Raw genomic sequence first — 14,107 nt, 5'->3', positions numbered from 1 at the left:
CTGCCCACCTCAGCTTCCCAAAGTCTGGGATTACAGGCGTGAACCACCACACGAAGCCTGAGAATATTGATTTGATATTATAAGTGTTAAAAACACTCAAATGAAAGAATTTATATTTCAAAATCTGTTAAAAATATTCTCCCTCCTTGATAGCCTGAGGTTTTAAAATTTCATAAAATGACAATTAGGTACATAAAACTTAATAACTATAATGCTACGGTTTGAATGTGTCCCCTCCAAGTTCATGTGCTGGAAGCTTAATACCTCCTCCAGTGTCAGGAGGTATGGCCTTTGGGTGGTGTTCAGGTACTGAAAGCCTTGCCATCATGAATGGATTAATGTTGCTATAAAAAGGGCTTGCAAGAGCAGGTTCTCTCTCTTCTGCACTTCTGCCACTTGGTGACATGATGTTCCTCCCCACAAGAGGATGCACCATTCAAGGTACCACCTTGAAGCAGAGAGACCCGGCTGTAACTTGCTGGCAGCTTGTTCTTGGACTTCCCAGCCTTCAGAACTGTTAGAAATAAATTTCTGCTCTTTATAAATCACCTGGCCTCAGGTATTCTATGGTATCACAAAGAAGCAGACTGAGGTGTGTCATGAGCATTTTAAAGAGAAGTAACATGGTAAATCTAGAATTTGGAGAGAGAAGACTCTGCTACTCACTAGTGATGTGAACTTGGATGACTTACTAGCTTACATTGAATGAGACAGTAGTTTAATAGCTTACGCACTTGCCTCCCTGTCTTTAGTTTTATAGAAAATCACATAGGTTAGGATGTTTGTGATGGAGCTTGTAAAATTATAACATGCTCATCACATTTGGGGTGTTATTGGTATGTAATTTGAATTCTGGGACACATGAAAACCTTCTTTTTATTGAGATGGAGTCTCACTCTGTCACCCATGAGGGAGTGCAGTGGTGCAATCGCGGCTCACTGCAACCTCTGCCTCCTGGGTTGAAGCAAATCTCATGCCTCAGCCTCCTGAGTAGCTGGGATTACAGGTGCCCACCACCATGCCTGGCTAATTTTTTTTTGTATTTTTAGTAGAGACATGGTTTTGTCATGTTGGCCAGGCTGGTCTCGAGAAAACCTTCTATTTTTGATCCATTCCTTGTGAAGTATTACTTCAGCCAGATGAATTTTAGCAGAGGTCTTGTAATTCCAGGACCTCAGGGGCTGGGGGTAGGGGAAATAGCTGGGAAGTCTGTAAAGCTTCTAGGTGTGCCCCTTTCAAAGGATCCCCAAGGAAATGGGTCATTCGGGTGATTTTCTGAAGATTTCAGCCTTAATGTTTTAGTTTACTTTTGTTCCCCTTATTTCCTCTTGTCCCTTGAGAGGATTCCAACCACTCAGACTGAAAACAAGGACGGTGAGAGGGAAGAAACAATATGTACTTACTCCTTGGACCTTTGAATTTCGGAGAAAATTTTTTTAAAACCAGAAGAGTCTTATTTTGTGAGTCCATGGACTTGCAAAATCTTAGAGTTTTTTCTTTTTCTTTTTTGAGAAGTCTATAAACACCATAGAACCCATTGTTCCACTAGTTTAAAAAATTAAGAAATGCTAGACACTTAGGTTGATTCCATATTTTGGCTATTGTGACTAGTGCTTCAGTTAACAAGGAAATGCAGATATATTCAACATACTTATTTAATTTTCTTTGTCTGTTTATCCCAGGAGTGAGACTGTTGGATCATATGGTAGCTCTATTTTTGATTTTTTGAGAAATGTCCATACTGTTTTTCATAATGGCTGTATCAATTTACATTCCCATCAATAGTGTGTAAAGGTTCCCTTTTCCCCACATCCACACCAGCCCTTGTTATTTTCTAATTGGGATTAAGTGGTATTTCACTGTGGCTTTGATTTGGATTTCACTGGTGATTAGTGGTGTTGAGCATTTTTTCATTTACCTGTTGGTCATTTGTATGTCTTCTTTTGAAGACAAAAAGACTTATCAATGGATGAATGGATTTTTAAAATGTGATATATATAAACAATGGGATGGTACTTAGAAATGAAAACAATCCTGTCATTTGTGGCATCATGGATGAGCCTGAAAGACTTTATGTTCATGGAAATAAGCCAGGCACAGAAAGATAAATATTGCATGATCTCACTCATTTGTGGAGTGTAAAAATGCTGATCTTGCACAAGTACAGGGTAGAATAGTGGTTACCAGAGGCTGGGGACGGTAACAGGGAGGAAATTATGGGGAGATATTTGTCAAAGGGTACACAATTACAGTTAGGTAAGAGGAATAAGTTCTGATGTTCTATAACACAGTAGGGCACCCACAGTAAACAATATTATGGTTTATAAATATTATAGTGTGTTAAAAGTAACTAGAAGAGAGGATTCTTAATGGTCTCACCACAAATAAATGATGAATGTTTGAATTGATGGACATGCTGAATACCATGATTTCATAATTACACAATGTATATGTGTATTGAAACATCACACTATACCTCATACATGTGTTCAATTAGTATGCATCAGTTAAAACCGAAATAAAAAATAAATATAAACTATATATATTCATAAAATTGAATCTTAAACTTTTATAAAAATGAAAAAATGCTATTCTAAACAAATAAATGAATAAATTATCTTGAGAGAAGTAAATAGTCTGTGCCTTAAGATTCAATTGGTATATTCTCCATACTCTGTAACCACAGATGTTCTAAGAAGGTATTCATTATCCTTTGCTATTAAAACTAAGACAGTATTAATAGAATATTACTAAAAGCTTAGGATGCTGTATCTATAACCTTAGGACAGCATAAAACCAAGTATAGAGATAATAAAGACTTGAATTAAACCAATGGTGGTGATATTTGAGAGTAGACTCAAATATGAATGTAGTAAGAGGTTTTGTAGTGATGGTTTAAATGTCATTTTGTCTACTGTTTACAGTGTTTAATGTGTTCAAAGGAAGCATTCATACTAGATTGGAAATTATAGTTTGAATTGGTTAGAAAAATGGAATTTAGTTTTTAATCAATCTTTGTTGAATGAAAATCAGTCATCAGGTTTCATTTATTGGAGATAAATATATATATATTTAAATTTTGAACATTAAATAATAAAAAAGAAAAGAATTGCTGCTCCAGAACAGACCCACATTTGTTTTAAACTTATTATTGTAAGAGCTTTAGCTCCTCAGAAAGTTAAAAATCCTATTGATATTTGATTCATGGGCTTGTATAAGCCAAACTGAGAATATCCTGCCAATCATACCTGTGGCTAAAGAGAACATGCAGAATCATACCTGTGAGCTAAACAGAACACTGATTATGATCATCACCAGATTTTTAAAGTCACTTGCAAGTACCTTCCTTACATTGAATCTCTGAACTTTCTATTTTTTTCCCCAAGATTTTCTTATGAAATATAAATGGCAATTTGTTTTTAATGAAATGGCCATATTTTACCTTCATACTTTCAGTCACATTCTAATGGTTGGCAGGTTGATGCATGCGTCCTGCTCAGTTGATACCTTGCAGTGAACAAGAGGAAAGGGTTTCAATTCTGGACTCTGGAATCTAGTGGTCTGATTCAACGTGACCTGCTCCCTCTTAGGAATTGTGTGACTTGGGCCCATTACTTAGGCTCTCTGTGCCTCTGTTGTCCTGTTCTTAAAAACAGAAAGAAATTTGGGAGGATAAAATGGGACAGTGTACGTGAAGGGCTGAATCCAGTTCCTGGCACATAGTAAGCACTAATGAATGGGAGTTATTATTAATCATCCAAGCAAAGGAACTCATTTCCCCCCTGATTTACACATAAGAGTATTCAAAAATTCATCTAGACACTGAGTTCCAAGCAAATTAGTAAGCTTCAAATTTTACAAATCAATACAGAGATTTCAGGTATATGTGACATAGATTCCATTTCATTACATGTCTGGAGGGTCAGCTAGGTCCCAGCATGGCACTAGGCAAGACAGAGACCAACAGTTAAAAAGAGAGAGGTAATTTTCTTTTCCTTTTTTTTTTTTTTTTTTTTTTGAGACAGAATCTCGCTCTCTGTTGCCCAGGCTGGAGTGCAGTGGTGGGATCTCAGCTCACTGCAACCTCTGCCTCCCGGGTTCAAGCAATTCTCCTGCCTCAGCCTCCCGAGTAGCTTTGACTACAGGTGCACACCACCACACCTGGCTAATTTGTGTATTTTTTATTAGAGACGGGGTCTCGCCATGTTGGCCAGGCTGGTCTTGAACTCCTGACCTCAGGTGATCCACCCGCCTCAGCCTCCCAAAGTGCTGGGATTGTAGATGTGAGCCACCATGCACGGGCAAAAAGAGAGAGGTAGTTTTCTAAATCAGCCTTATATCACCCCTATCATTTGAAAAGAATTCTGCCATTTCTCTTCTCTTGAGCATTACCCTATCACGAAACTTATGAAGAACAAACAGATCCAACCAATGTCGGGATTCTGACAACAAATGCTCATCACTCATCATTATTTCTCATCTGTTTTCTCATGTGTCTATTCTTGCATTACACATTTCCAGCACATGTTGTGGGCATGGCCTGTGAGGTGACTACACTGGGGTTGGGGAGGAAGAGGAGTGTGGAAGGGACGGCATTTATGAAGATATCAAGAAATCTAACAGTGGCTCTGACAGAGGAAGTCCTGCCGAAATTCACGTCAGCATCCCTAGAAATGACCAAAGACTTGCTACAGCTGTGAGAAAAGACAAGAAAATAAAGCCAGTTTCCCTAGATCCAGCAAACGTGTGATTATCCACTAGTACATCGGCGTGCAGACAGTTCGTGGAATACAGGCCTTCTAGATGTGAATCTGAACCACTGTTTGCCCTGTCTCCTTTCTTGTAGGCATACGATGGCTTAAGCTCCACAATGTCCCGCCTTGCCAGGACGTGTGGAAGGGAGCAGCTGGCTAACCCCATCGTCTCCTCAGGAAACAGCCTCTTCTTGAGATTTCAGTCTGGCCCTTCCAGACAGAACAGAGGCTTCCGAGCTCAATTCAGGCAAGGCAAGTACCCTGTGGATCTTCCCAAGCACAAGAGAAATCCTTCAGTGCTCTGTTTGGTGCAACAGTGAAATGAGACCTGTGCTCAGAAATTGATCACAGCCTTCTACTTAACGTGTAAAAAATTAAATAGAACAAAAGAACTGTGACTTACAATTATCCCAACTCCTGATGCTTGTAACCTTCTCCTTCTCTGACTTCCTTTGGACCCGCATCTCTAACAAGTTTAAAAGTGCTTTTAAGACTAGAAACAGTATATTTTATCCAAATAAAACAGTGAATTTTATCCAAATTCACTGATCTAGCACTACCCAAGGCTTTACACTAGAATGGGATACACTGCTATCAATTACAAGACTTGCTTGTAATGTATTCAGATGCCAGCCCCCGGAAGCAGTGGTTTCCCTCATTTCTGAATCCTGCCATTGTCCAACTGAGGAGTCACTGTTGTTTTCCATTTATTTTTCTTTCTTTGTTCCCTCCCTTCCTCCCCTCCTCCCCTCTTCTTCCCTTTCCTCTCCTCCCCTTCCTTTTCCTCATCTCTCTTTCCCTCCCCTTCCCTTTCTTTCCACAGGGTCTCTCTCTGTCACCCAGGCTGGAGTGCAGTGGTGCAATCACGGCTCACTGAAGCCTCGACCTCCCAGGCTCAGGCAATCCTCCCACCTCAGCCTCCTGAGTAGCTGGGACTATAGGTGCACCCCCACGCCTGGCTATTTTTTTTCTTTTTTAGAGATGGGATCTGCTCTGTTGCCCGGGCTGGTCTCAAACTCCTGGCCTCAAGTGATTCTCCTGTCTTAGCCTCCCAAAGTGCTAGAATTACAGGCATGAGCCACCATACCTGGCCATTTTTGTTCTTAAATCACCACTTCTCCAAGACCTTTTTACCCATTGCCTTTCATCTGCTCGTTCTAAGAGATGAACCCCTTATCCCATAGTCACAGATGACTTGTATTCAGATGATTCAGAACATTCACTACAAATACATTTAGTCTGTGTAGTCATTATGTCTATCTTAGTCAACTCGCTTATATTCTGTAGTAAAGAGCTCTGGATGGGGACAGTGCCTGGATCGAGGTCTCCCAAATACGCACCATAGACCTTTAGACTTTGGAGCAAGACAGACTATATTCTTGTTGATTTTAAAGAAAAACTAGTTTCCTAATAGTTCTTTTGCATGTTATTATTCACTTGTATGTTGCTTCATAGTAAAAAGTCCCTGCTAGCTTTCATCCGGACTATAACAACCTCCTGAAAGTCACCTACCCTTACCCCATCTCTCTCCAAGGTCGCCTGTAAAAGCCCTGCTCTGATCATGCCATTGGAATGCTCAATGTCTGTCCTGTCTCCACCTGGCCTGGAGAATAAAGCTCAAGCTCCTGCAGATGTTAACCAAGAGCCCCAGAACCCACCCTGACCTCTCTCCAGCATCAGTCACCCACATCCCTGGGGCACCCCATGCTCCAGCTGAGCCTCTATAGATGCTCCTCTGTGTCTGCTCAGGCAGTCCCCTCCCTGGCCTCCCTTTTCTCACCCTCCAAGTCCTAGTTTAGCCTCGGCCTCCTCCTCAGCAAGACTCCTCTTACGCCCTCCAGCGGTGACCGCCTCTCCCTCTTCAAGACTCACATCGAATTTTGCTCTTCTCTAGTAATCTGCAGTCATCCTTATGAAGCCTTATTCAATTGAGTATTTATTTTCCTGAAAAAAAGAGGTCATTTATAAGCAGATTATCCCTATACCTATGATTTATGAGTGGGCAGGGTAAGTGAATCCATGCAAGAATTTTGTTTGAATGACTTAGGCAATTCATAGACATTTAATCTTTTGCTTTTTGCCACTTCCTACTTCCTGTAGTTGAAGAATAATTGTTAAAAATATAAACTGTGCTCCTGTTTTCTCATGGTTTATGTACAGCTCTCCTTATGGAGAACTTTCTTGGTGTGCATTTTAGAAATAAGAAGAAAAATCATTGATGGTTTTATTCATCAAATAATTGTTTTGTACGGTCAGTAGAAATGAAAAGCATATGACATGTATGTGTGTTTGTGTGTTCCCCAGCCTGCGGAGGCCACATCCTCACCAGCTCATTTGATACTGTTTCCTCTCCACGGTTCCCTGCCAATTATCCAAACAATCAGAACTGCAGCTGGATCATTCAAGCGCAACCTCCATGTAAGTAACAAAAATGAAAAAGAAAAGGCACACAGGAGAGAAGGTGTCTGTGGGAAGGTCAGTCTATGAGTAACCTTCTTATCTCAGTGCTAACAATCGATGGCCTTCCTCTTCATCTTTTGCAAGTCCCAATTCCTGATGTGCATAAGAACAAGCATTTCCTAATCTGATAGGGAAGTCATTTTTACAGTTGCTTCTAAATTTAAAAACAATTTCTTTTTTTTCATTTCAAGGCCTAGCAAAGGTTAAAAAACACACACACGCACAACACAACACACCTACAACCTTGCTGTATTAACAGGCGTATGCAGGCGTATGAGATTGGGGGTAAACCAAAATAATCGATAAATAGTTTTTGACATGTGTGCCTTGAGTATAGCTGATGTTCAAGACAGTTGCTGAGTGAACAAATGAAGAAGAGTCACAGACTGGAGAATCAGTGACTCACGGGCCAGAATGCAATGCGTGCAACTATCCATCAAAGCAAACATTCATAAAACCTGGGCTCTCCTGCAAGGTGCTATTCCAGCACAGGCCTAGAAGAAACATTGAATAAACGCTTACTTTCTTTTCTTTTTTGGAACCCTAGAATCTTATTTTCTGACCTGGTAACAGTCTGATGGTAAGGACTTCTGTCCTCATTTTACAGACAGAGAACATCAGGAAATGCCCCTCAAGGACATGACAGAATGGCTGCAAAGCGGGTGATGCTGGGGCCCTTCTGAATCCTGTTTCAGAGGAGCCCTGCCCTCCTTTGAGGTTTGCAGGAAAATACAGTTTCAGGCATAATGTAGGAAAGGCTTTAAGTTCTTCACTCTGCACAGTAATTAATCGCCTGTGTGAAAATAGGGAAGTCACTTAAGCTAATCAGGCCATGAAAAAGTAATCTGCAAAATGAAGAGTTTGGCTTAAATATTCTCTAGCACTTTCCCCTGGGATGTCAGGAGTTAACAAATTGCTAGTATCTTCATTGACATGCATAAGATGTGGCAGCCGATGATGTCATCCTTAGCCAATTCAAACGGGGAGGTGGAGCCCCAAAGAAAGTTGCCAGCCAGCCAGAAACTGAGCTGTAGATAAAGAAGCCCCCTCCCTTGAACTGAGAAGTTTGTGCCTGAGGATTATTTTCTAATGAGTTGTAAAGCATTTAGATGAAAGATCTCACTGGTTCAAGAACAGCAATAGGAAAAGATCCTATTCTGAAGATTAGGGAGCTTAAAGAACAACAAAAAGAAAATGTATCCAGGTGCTTGCTGTTCTGCAAGTAATTCAAAACTTTCTTGATAAATGTCTCTGAACCTTAGGGCACTAGCTCTAGCCTGAAAATAAAACTGAGTGAGCTAAAATGTGAGCGCCAGGGAGAAAAGAATGCCTTATTTACAAGCACATGCAAAGAATCCGAATTTAAGGAAATGAGTCTATTGAGAAAAATGCTTCTGCGAGGAACACAGCAATGGTGATATAAAAACTGGAAAGACGGCATTTTCCAACAAGATATTCCCTTATAGTGCCTGGAATGAACCTACCCAGGAGTCCTCTTATTTACCACTGCCAGTGTTTCAGATGCCACAGGCACTTTCAAAAGCATCTATTCCGTTACTCTTCAAAGGAAACCATCTAGGATAGAAGTTGTCCCCTTCCCTTGCTTTATCCCTTCAACCATGTGCAAACCCGCCTCATTCATTACTTCTCTGCTGGAGAACCCTTACATGAAATTACCAGAAGTAAAATTTATCTCCCTGTATGTTTTTGAATTTTAATTTTATTTTGTAAAAAAATTTTATTGTTAATTTTTGTGGGTACATAGTAGATGTATATATTTATGGGGTACATGAGATGTTTTGATATAGGCATGCAATGTGAAATAATCCCATCATGGAAATGGGGTATCCATCCCTTCAAGCATTTATCCTTTGTGTTACAAATAATCCAATTATACTCTTTTAATTATTTTTAAATGTACAATAAGTTATTATCGACTACAATTACCCTGTTGTGCTATCAAACAGGTCTTACTCATTCCTTCTATTTTTTATAGTCATTAACCATCCCCACCTCCCCGTCTTGCCCCATCTCCCTGTATGTTTTATTTGCCAGTACTTTACGAGAGAATCTTCTCTTTTTTCTTCCAGTAAATCATATCACCCTCTCTTTTACCCACTTTGAACTTGAAAGAAGCACAACGTGTGCACGTGACTTTGTAGAAATTTTGGATGGGGGCCATGAAGACGCGCCCCTCCGAGGTACCTCAGCGTTCACTCATCTACATCTGTGGTCTTGGCTGTGCTTTATTTATAGATCTGCATATTTATAGGCTGCCATTCTAGGTTACAATGTTTCCAATAAATAGAAAGAGCAGCCTAAGCCAAATAAAGATGATTAGAGGGTAAGAAAGCAGGCTTGAATGTGGGGTTCAGGGAACTCAGCCTGTTTATTAATATATTCAAACGTGTGAATAGTTTGTGTATATGTTTTAAAACATTTAAAAATTGCAGCTGCTTTAAAGAATAGTGGAATGCAACCCATCCCAGCATTAGATAGCATTCTATCAGAAATTTCTTGTTAATATTTGACCAAGTTCTTACATTCACATGGAGCATGTTTCTTTCAGCCTTGTCCTTAGTGGAAGCAAAAAAAAAAGCACTTAATTAGTTAATTAATTAATTAATTCCATTAAAAATCTGTCTTTTTGTTTGTTAGACATCCCAATAAAATTAAACAGTGCCGCTATCTAGTTTCTGAAATGCTCTCAGGCAAAACAAACAAACACACACACACACACACACACACACACACACACACCAGGCCATTTAAGCTTTCTCCGTAAATTTCCTAACTTTTGAATTTTGTTGTAAAAACTTCTCATCCTGCACTAGAAGACAAGGTCTGTCAGAGAGGAGACTGTTTTGCCTGTTGCCTAATTCCCAGTGCCCAGGACAGTGTCTGAGAAAATAGTGAACAATCAATGAACTCTCCACACCCTATGCACACCTCTCACAGCATTTGTTAGTAAGCATTTGACCAAGGATAAGGGTATATTATTTAACAAGCTGTTACATAGCAACACCTTGCGCTGAGTACTGTTCTCAGTATGTTATAAATAGTAGGTCAATCCTTGTAATCTTATGAGATAGGTTTCATTATTTTCAATATGCCCCTTTTTCCAAGTGGGGAAACTGAGGCACCAAGCACATAAGTCACTTGCCTAGGATCACACAGCTAGCAAATGGCTGAGCCAGGGGCTGAATCCAGGTAGCCTGGCTCCAGCATCCACACTTTTCTGTGCTACAAAATATTGGATATTAGTGCATTTATTTGTATGGGTCCAACTGGGCTGGAGATTTTTGCTTTAGGTACATGTGTCCCTCAGTCATCTAAGTTTTTCCTCTGGTCCTATTGTTCTTGAACATGTTTATAAATCACCTCTCCTATATATAGCTCCTATATATAGTTTATTTTAAATCATCGGGTATTGTCTCAAACACTGACCCTGAATGAAGTGGTTCTCCTAGTGGCAATTTCTTCACTTTGTTTTGGTCTCTTGTAATTCGAGTAAAGATGTGTTTCCTAGAAACAGCGGTCTCTGCCATGTTGTCATTCATTCTCCTTGTCGTTATCTTCATTATTTAGGCCGTTACTGTGGCACCGACATGCCCCATCCTATCACATCCTTCAGCAGCGCCCTGACGCTGAGGTTCGTCTCTGATTCTAGCATGAGTGCTGGGGGTTTCCACACCACGGTCACTGCATCAGTGTCGGGTAAGAAACCTTAGCACCTGACTCTAGCGGTTAACAGGGATGTGGTAGAAATTCTTGGTTTGTTATTGGGGACTCTGACCTTCGTAGTTGGGAGCTAGTTTCCTGAGATCACCTCTGGGCCAAATCTTACCTTCTTCCCAATTAAGTGATCGTGTTGTCAATTCTAGCAATAATGAACTCTGGAAGTGTGGAGGATTGGTTGGAAATGTAGCTGTCTTTTCAGCTACATGCCACGCTATCAGATGACTTGGTGTTCTTTTGTTGTTTTTGAGACGGAGTCTCACTTGGTCGCCCAGGTTGGAGTGCAATGGCACGGTCTTGGCTCACTGCAACCTCTGCCTCCCCGGTTCAAGCGATTCTCCTGCCTCAGCCTCCTGAGTAGCTGGGATTACAGGCACTCGCCACCACACCGGGCTAATTTTTGTATTTTTAGTAGAGATGAGGTTTCACTGTGTTGGCCAGACTGGTCTCAAACTCCTGACCTCGTGATCCACCAGCCTCGGCCTCCCAAAGTGCTGGGATTACAGGTGTGAGCCACCGCGCTCACCCTGGTGTTCTTTTTGGCTTGTTTGTTAAGGCAGCCCCAACCTGGGGAGGAGAGGAACGAGTAGTTACCCAGGACTGGGTTTCTTAGCCTCTTAGCCCAGAGAGTGCTGTTGGTCACTGCCATCTTCCTTGTTTTTAGTGGTTAAAAGCTACAGAACACCTAGAAGATTGGTGTGTGCATTTCGGTGCTCTACTGAGAGGGAAAGCAAGCATGCTGTGTTGGGTTCTAGGCCAGGGTTGAATAGAATCCTGGTCACAAAAGCCAAGTGGCTGTAGGATGGTAAACAAGTCTTTTATTCTTCAAAGTTACCGTTCACAGGAAGAAACGGCTTTGAGAAAAGACATTGCAGAAATTCCTTCTAATCCACCACACTGCATGGCCCTTGGTCTTCAGTTTGCAGAATTGTTCCCTTATTTTATATGACATGAATGTTTTAAAATGTGAGATGGAAATACTATCTATTCTTTTACATTGATAATGGCTCTAGCGTTCTTTCTCCTTTATTTTGTAGTGTCTGATGCAGTCTTTGCTCTGATACTCACTTTATTTCTATTTTCTTCCAGCTTGTGGTGGAACGTTCTACATGGCTGAAGGCATCTTCAACAGCCCTGGCTACCCAGACGTTTATCCCCCTAATGTGGAATGTGTCTGGAACATTGTTAGTTCCCCTGGCAACGGGCTCCAGCTGTCTTTTATGTAAATCCTTTTTTATGGTGTATTGTTTCAGTGCTAATGAATCTGTAGGAAAGAAGTTCTGGTGCTAATAGGGTGGGCAACTCTTAGTGTATGTGAAATTTAGGAAGTATTTTTCCAAATTTCCTCTGTTTCAGTCACAGTTTGAGTTATAAATAGCATGAAGATTCTCTCGACCATGGTTCTTGAGTCCTGCCTAACATTTCCAAAAGTATATTCTTGAGTCCTTGGTGAATGAATGAATCTGTGGCGCACTCATGTTCAGAGTACAGGAATCTTATCTTTTTTTTGGAATTAGACACATTAAGGTTCTTCCAGGGAATCACTAGTATTGTTTATTCCAGCAGAGCCCTCCCATCTCAATTAAGCATTCTTTACGCTTTTATCTTATCCCTACCTCAATCCACCTTTCCTTCTATTTCTGTCAGAAGAATGGTTCTGGGGCTGGGTGTAGTGGCTCATGCCTGTAATCCCGCACTTTGGGAGGCCAAGGCGGGTGGATCACTTGAGGTCAAGAGTTCGAGACCAGCCTGGCCAACATGGCGAAACCCCGTCTCTACTAAAAATACAAAAATTAGCCAGGAGTGGTGGCGGGCACCTGTAATCCCAGCTGCTTGGGAGGCTGAGGCAGGAGAATGCCCTGAACCTGGGAGGTGGAGGTTGTGGTGCACTGAGATTGAGCCACTGCACTCCAGCCTGGGCAACAGAGTGAGACTCCATCTTGAAAAAAAAAAAAAGAATGGTTTTGGAAGTTTCTTTAACTTCCAAACTTAAACTTACTTAAACTTTAAATTTAATTTTTTAGAACACTTTCATATTCCTCATTGCACTATGACACTTTTTGAAATGGACTATAAATATGGAATTAGTAGTAGGATCCTATCACATTCTGAGTGGTCTTGAATTAAATTAGACAGCAACAATAATATCTCCTAGAGTAGATGTAAAAAGCACACATTTTAATCAACTGATAGAGAGGTATATGTGACACGTCACACTGATAATGGATGCTTATTGTATATTGAGACATAAGATCCTGGAATTTAAATTGCCGTTTTGAATTAAAATTTATTTACCAGTCTATGTTACGTATTACTAGGCTGTGGTTGGGATTGCTAATTCTGTTTTGAAGAGAATATAAGTAACTTATGGTTGAGAGAAGAGGATTGTTTTGAGGACCCTGGCCTGTTTATTTAAAAGTCTTACTTTTCTTCCAAGACTTGCAAATCTGTGCATCAGGAACTGATTAAAAATATGGGACAACTATCCTATTTGTGGACCAAGTTCAAACATCTCAAGTTGCTTTTTTTAATCCATTAATCAGACAGAGCCTCTTCAGGGTATAAGTGGCCTTGTGTTAGAACAAAGACAACCTCTGCATGCCGAAAGGCAATGCAAGTTTAAGCTGCCTCACAGGAAGGAGGTTTTGGTTTGTCTTTTTTTTGGAGACACAGTCTGGCTCTGTTGCCCAGGCTGGAGTGCAGTGGAGTGATCTCAGCTCACTGAAACGTCGCCTCCGGGGTTTAAGCTATTCTCCTGCCTCAGCCTCCTGAGTAGCTAGGATTACAGGCACATGCCACCATCCCAGGCTAGTTTTTATATTTTTAGTAGTGATGGAGTTTCACCATGTTGGCCAAGCTGGTCTCGAACTCCCAACCTCAAGTAATTCACCCACCTTGGCCTCCCAAAGTGCTGGGATTACAGGCATGAGCCACTGTGCCTGGCCTGGTTTGTCTTTGTCTTCACTAAGAGCACAGAGTTCTGGATGGGAAGAAATCTATATACTTTATAATGTTTACCAGACATATATTTATTCTTTCACTCAACAGATATTTATTAAGCTCCTAATATGTGCTAGGCATGGAGTTGGCACATGCTACACTCCTGTGAGGTGCTTTCTATACATTGATCAATAAAACACCATCATTGTCCTTAG

General features: G+C 40.8%; 1 protein-coding gene across 2 annotated transcripts in view; it reads left to right on the top strand.

The window, feature by feature from the left end:
- The window catches only part of CUBN (cubilin), a 305,950-nt gene that overhangs the window by 171,142 nt on the left and 120,701 nt on the right, over positions 1-14,107 (top strand). Inside the window, exons 32-36 of one of the 2 annotated variants that reach the window (XM_024346234.3) lie at positions 4,847-5,006; positions 7,059-7,172; positions 9,305-9,415; positions 10,803-10,931; positions 12,042-12,174. In XM_024346234.3, the coding sequence (XP_024202002.2) occupies positions 4,847-5,006; positions 7,059-7,172; positions 9,305-9,415; positions 10,803-10,931; positions 12,042-12,174 (647 nt within the window). The remainder of the gene's footprint in view (positions 1-4,846; positions 5,007-7,058; positions 7,173-9,304; positions 9,416-10,802; positions 10,932-12,041; positions 12,175-14,107) is intronic. The other variant, XM_063781434.1, reaches the window with a different exon arrangement.

This window comes from Pan troglodytes, chromosome 8, assembly GCF_028858775.2.
Source record: "Pan troglodytes isolate AG18354 chromosome 8, NHGRI_mPanTro3-v2.0_pri, whole genome shotgun sequence".
NCBI classification, from domain to species: Eukaryota; Metazoa; Chordata; class Mammalia; order Primates; family Hominidae; genus Pan; species Pan troglodytes.
This window is presented reverse-complemented; position numbering and strand designations above follow the sequence as displayed.